We start from the raw sequence: 6,631 nt of genomic DNA on the forward strand, positions 1-6,631 counted from the left end.
AAATCTTCCAAACTAATCTCTAGATCTTCTCATCAGCTACTCAACTCTTTCCTTATCAACACTAAGACTTCAACTTTGGTAGTCAGATCTTTTATTCCACAACAATGACGCCAAAAATGGTGGGCAAGGTCATTGGTGTCAAAAATCACACCATTTAATTCCTTTTATATCAAATCGGGTGTGTCATGGAGCTATATGTGATAAGGTTGAGTCAAGATTGGGGGGTTCTTGCACTAAAAACATTGAATTTTGTTTCATTCGTGCTCTGTCACAAGCTCTCAGGATCTCTTTCTAAGACCGAATTCTATACTAATGGTATTTCCTGATCTTAAAGTCAAGAAGACTAACTCTATCCTAAAGAGGAATCTGGTGTTTTTGGTGAGGTTTAGACATAATTCAATCATGACTTACTCATAGAATCATCTATTTATAACTAAAATGCATTTTAACTTTCTATGAATTCAAATCCTATTTTAACTGCTGAAAAAGTAAATCTAATCTTACTTGCAAGATAATGAAATCTATTTTATGCTTGCAGTAAACCAAAAATCTACTCTACTGAGCATTTAAAACAAACTAAATCCCACGAGTAGATCCAATAAAGATTTTGTCCTTATATTTTCCCTAATCACCATTCCCATTAGAAAGTAAAATGCAACTAAAATCTATTAACTGGTGAACTTTAACTGAACTGATAAACTATGAACTGAAATTTATGCTAATGCCTTCATTTTTCAAAGAGTTATTGCATGCAAATAAACAATTATGAATTATAAATTATTTTCAATTTTCAAGGATTACCATAAACTTTCAGAAAGGATTGTAATTGAATTAAAATGTAGAATTGAAATGAAAACAAAATTAAATAAGGATCACCTCCCTTTGGTCGAGCGGGCCTTGCTCTTCCTCTGGTGGGATCCATGACACATATATTTCAGATTAACTCAAATTTTCATTGCGATTAAATTCCAGAAGGAATTAAAACAAGTTTGAAACTACAATCAGGAGACTCTAAATTGTTGGTTAACTTACTAGCTATCTAACTAACTTTTTTGTTGAAAGTGATGGGATATATGCATATCCTTATTTGAATTTAAATACAAAATTACCCGCTTAATCGAGTAATGACCATTAACCTAATTGCAAAATATTTTACACTACATTTAATTACTTCAAATGGTAGTTGAAGTTCAAGGAGCAGTCAATGAAATAGACTAAGAGAAAATCAAGAGTATCTTTCTAGCTGGAGTGGCCAGGAGTGACCAACATTTCAATGTTGGCTAATCATGAAGTTCATAACTCCTTTTCTGTTAGTAACTTTCAAATGTATCCAGGAAAATAGAACAAATTATACTGAGAACAATCCTAAATATTCGACCATTCATCATTGATAATCACCAAAAGTAATACATTTAATCAAAAAATATTATTTCTAATATACCTTCTAATTAGCAGAGTATAATAGTAAAAATAAATTTAAACATGCATGCATGCATAGAGTCTTCCGCCAAGCATATTAGTTCACAAACTCTTAAAAGTTTTTAAGCATAAATTGTAATTAAAAGAATCATATTTTGAGTTCATCAAACTGCCACATTTGAAGAGAAAAATGTGTTGAATTTTCTTTAAAGATGGAGAAAATGAGGATGATATTATTTTTTAGATAAAAAATACTTTATAAGCTGCATGGAAAATTTTATTATCGCATTACAGACTTAAGATAGTCTTTCAAAACATTCTTTTGTTAAGCTTAGAAATGAGTGTTATGAATTAGGAAAACTTGCATGTTTAAACATCATCTTTTGAACAAAGATAAACAAATAGATTATTTTGCTAATAGTAGAACTATCACATCCTTGATCCTAGTCAATTCTTTTAAAGATTTGAACATAGATATTATTATTTATATACAAAATCTAATTAGAACTATCACATCTTTAATTCTATGCAGTTTTTATAAAGACTTAAACATACATATTATTATTATTTATATACAAAACCTTATTAAAAAAAATCTTTGAAATAATGTTAACATAAAACATAGTTTCAAGGTATGTACAATGACCTATAAACCTTGATGAAACACTCATTTTATAAATTAATTGTATGGATTTTAGATTTTCTATTGAATTTATTATTCCTTTCATATCTTTGTAAAATATAATGAGAATGAGTATTAGACTTAAATAATGTAGGAATACTTCCCTTGAGGCAAGTAAATTCCTTATGACTTTTTTGTAAGAAACGGTAGGCTAATGACAGACATGTACACATCTCTTAGATTTTCAGACAAATAGGTTGTGATGCAATAAAAAACAATCAAGAACTCTGTCTGTTCTTTATTATTAAACCAATCAATCAGATTCAGATGTTTCTTAAACATGTCATAAACACTCCAAATCGATCTTACAGAGGATTACTTCACACAGTTCTTATTTGTCAATTAATCATGAATTCAAAAATTCAGGCATACCATTTATCCATTTATTGAAAGAATCTCTATTCAGCAACGCCGCAGAAATTTAGTTCACGAAAGCACAGTGGCGTCTGATTTGCCCGGCGGTTCCAGTCAAACTTCAATTTCTGACATCTTTTCCATAGAATGCCTGAAGTTTTCAAAGAATCTGTTTTCCTCCAACTGGTTAACAACAACTTTTTTGGCAACAGAATGTGTGAGAAGGGCAGCATCAGACTGGAAGAGGCCCCTCTTTTCTTGAAGATTAGTAAAGTAATGCCTATCAAAAACGAGGGAGCTTTTGGGATCCATTTCTACAGAGGTTGTAGTGTTTGCAAGGCTGTTGCATTTGCTCTTCAAAAATTAGGCATAGGTGGGATCTAGGGAAGGGTCTGTGTCTCCTTTTCCTGTGAAGTTGTATAGCCTGTTGCTAAATTCAGTGCAGTGGCCGATTCCGACGGTATGTGCACCTATTTAGTGCATAAACAGCAATTTAAGAATCTTAATTTATGTTGGTCATTGACATAAAATCGAGAATCTTAATTTATGTCGGGTAGAACGTATTGGTGTGAGAGTGGTAACAAAAACTCTTATCTTCTATCTTACATTTGACAGTCATTTATACATCAAAATATTGATATTTAACAAAAACCAATATTTCCAAAATAAGCAGCACATGTCTCTAAACATATAACAAATAAAATAGTTTTAAATTAGAAAAAAGAAAAATGTGTCTCTTTAGAAATGAATAATTCAATTATAGATTACAATTTATTACCCCAGCAACCACAGCATTTCAGCTAACCAGTGCAAGAATGTCAGCACATGAAACAACACCTGGACATTTTTTCTCTAACTCTTCCTTCACATCATCAATTACTTCAAATCCGCGCAGGCGCAGGTTTGGGATGGCATCTCTCTCTGCTTTGTTGGTGGTTGTAGAATTCAGAAGCACTGATCCATCGCAGCCCTAGTTAAGTTTACCACAACAAACCAAAACAAATCAAATTTACACACTAAGATCTACATATAGAGATATATTGTACAAATAAATTTGGTTATGGTTAAAATTGTTTCTGGATGTGATTGCGTTAGAAATTTTTTGTATCGATATTTCATATCGTATTCTTTGTGCTCTCTCTTATCATTCTGATGATGGATCGCAGAGTGATTTTTTAATCTCTTCATGGTCTCACTTATCATCCTGATTATAGATCATGGTGTGTGATTCTTTTATCTCTTTATACTCTCTCTTATGATGATAGATCTTAGAGTGTGATTCAAAACATTAATTCAAAAAATCTTTTATACAATCTAATTAAAAACAATTTAACAATAATCACTATAAATTATAGAAACCTAAAATTAGATATTAATATAATTCTGACTCGAATAAAACAATCATGAAAATGCATCCGTAAGAGAAGAGCCGCAAGGGTTCGATCCTTGGCTATGTATTTTTCCACCACAAGTTCAACTGTGGCCTCAGCCGAAGGGCAGCTCTTCTTGTAGAAATTACGCCTCAAAGCCGATCCTTCACACACACACATGATCGCAACAAGTACTGCAACAATCAATGAAATGCTCGCCATCTTTTATCTTCTTTCTTTTCTCTCGATTGCAGCTATATCGTCGTCTTATCAAGCCGCCTATTTATACATTTTCCCATGCAACATTCGACGTAAAAGAATGTTACGTTACTAGATGTGGACGGTCGTCAAGGTAAATTTACCACCTTATACCTAACCAATATTTTAAGAAAAAAATAATAATTTAAAATTTATTGACAATATTCTGAATACCTCCACGAAGAACCCATGATTGCGTGCCTATTCAAACGGGCGTTCATTAAATTGCTATCATATACCAAAAAAGGAAAATAAAAATAAATTAAACAAAACAAAGCGTTCACTATTAATATTGTTTAAGAAATGTTTGATGGTCGTGGTGTGGAAAAGTCAAAGGGACGATGAGGTGAAGCTGTTTAATGAATGGTATTTGGTTGGCATGCATATCCACTAAACCTTTTAAAAGCTAGTTGAATCTTAGATATCTTGTTTATTTATTTGGATGTGATATTTACTAGTATACTTATATTTTAAAAATATATGTAATATATGTCAAGAGATATCTTATAATAGAAGAGAATCATTGTAAAAGAAATATTCTTCTAAAATATTAAATATTAAATATCAAGAATACAAATCTATTAAACTATTGCATGCGAAAAGCTGTGAATCTAGTTAGAGACACGTGGCGATGGTTCTATATTATTTGGAGTAATAAATAACACCTCCACAAAAACTGAAACATGACATCATGCATTTCCCTGTCATTTGCATGTCAAATTGTTTCAAAAATAGATTTTTGTTTACGAACATTTTGATATCATTGTAGATGCCTCTCGGCATAATTAAAAAATATCCAACTTACTTATCATGTTTTTCTCGTTGTAACATCATTTGCTTTAATGGTAAGTTATGAATAAAATAGTGTAATTGTTTATTATTTTTAGGTGTAAATGAAATTGTTTATTCTTTAAGGTGTAAATGAAGTATTGAATTGTTATTGATTATTTAATTATATTAACAAAAGATAGGAGTATTTAGAGGAAATTAATGTCATCTTATCAAATGATAGCACTGCAATTTTGGACATGAGTATTCTACTATCAAGTAAGTGCATCTCTTTATGCAAGATACTCATGCTCATTTGTAACTTTCATGTTCAAGCACATTATAATTTCCTACAACTTTATAGGCATCTTCTTCCACCTTAGATCTCACAATTTTCAACAATTAGACTCCACCAGTCTTCAATAATAGAAATGCTTCATCTTACCTTTATATTTTTGTTTACATGTCTTTGTCACAACACTAGTATTAGAGCAACTTAATTAAATATGAATATTGTTTCATCATTTTTAGGTTACTAGAATGTAATTAGATTTAGCTAAGTTAGATTAGAACATAAAAAGATATCATGATTAGTTATTGTTTATATTGTTTACATAACTAGTACAGATCAATCTAAATTTTATTTTTCATTTAGTGAGCCCAACCTTCTTGCACCTTAAAACTTTTGAGATTTATCATGAAAAATAATGAGTAGCACATTTAAATATGATACAGACACATCGTTAGCAAACTTGACAAAGTCCATTCTTCTGCCTTAACATCTTTTTACTTGTCTTCTTTTCATTAAATAGTTTAATCTCTCTTCTTAACACTCAATTTCCTGTGTGCAACAATATGTTTTGTCTTGCTATGACTTTGCATTCCTATCATCACACCATCCTCATTTGAATTTATATTCACAACCCCTAATTCAAAACTTCACAAGATTCATTTTCCTCTTCCCAACACCTTCCCCACCCTCCCTAGAACCCTTATTCACATGTTTAGTCTTCAAATACTTCTAAATACACCTTCCCAACACTTGTGCTCACCTACTTAAGACCTTATTTTTCCTTCATCCTTGCCCTATTTTATTATTACCTCCTTATTCTCTAATTCATCATTTTTATTTCCTAGGTATTCATGCCCCCTTCATTATATGGTTCTCACCTTTCCTATCATAGTTCTCTCCCTCTCCAATACATCCCCACCTTAACTTGAATGTATATGATCTCCATCCTCTACCCACTTTTGAAAAATCTAACACCTTTGATTCCTTTAATAAAAAATATAATCATGGTTACTATTATTGCTTCCTACCTTAATATTACTAGAGATGAGGTGGGTGGATATGGAGATGGTGTCACTAACCTCTCCTCTTTAGTGTATGGTCTTCAACACATTCTCATTACTCATCCTTTGGAACATGATACTTTATAGTGCACAGGTCGCATAATTCATATGAATACCCTATCTTCCCTACTTTCCATCATTCCCGACCATTTGAGACATATACTTCACCCCCATTCTCTTATGGTTGTATTTGTCCTTTTGATATACTTTTTGATCCACTCATTACCCTCTTAATCTTCTGCCCTCTTTTCATATTTGTATTTTCTCATTCCCTCTAATGTGTCATACTTTTTCCTTCCATATCCATCACCACTCGTCCTCTTCATTCCAAGTTTAGGATTCTAACCTCTTAACAGTCTTATGAAAGAATTTAGGGTTATCCCCTACAAATCCTAAGGTTTATCTCTTTGCCATGCCTAAAACCCTA

At 31.6% G+C, this 6,631-nt stretch overlaps 1 protein-coding gene across 1 annotated transcript; it reads right to left on the minus strand.

Moving 5' to 3' along the window:
* Window positions 1-2,835: 2,835 nt before the first annotated feature.
* LOC131039334 (peroxidase 1-like) lies at window positions 2,836-4,047 on the minus strand. Its single transcript, XM_059211708.1, has 3 exons — window positions 3,844-4,047; window positions 3,261-3,425; window positions 2,836-2,925 (listed from the first exon to the last, which is right to left on the minus strand). The coding sequence occupies exons 1-3, from the start codon at window positions 4,045-4,047 to the stop codon at window positions 2,836-2,838; spliced, it is 459 nt and encodes a 152-aa protein (XP_059067691.1).
* Between the last annotated feature and the right edge of the window lie 2,584 nt (window positions 4,048-6,631).

The sequence above is a fragment of the Cryptomeria japonica genome, chromosome 9, assembly GCF_030272615.1.
Source record: "Cryptomeria japonica chromosome 9, Sugi_1.0, whole genome shotgun sequence".
NCBI classification, from domain to species: Eukaryota; Viridiplantae; Streptophyta; class Pinopsida; order Cupressales; family Cupressaceae; genus Cryptomeria; species Cryptomeria japonica.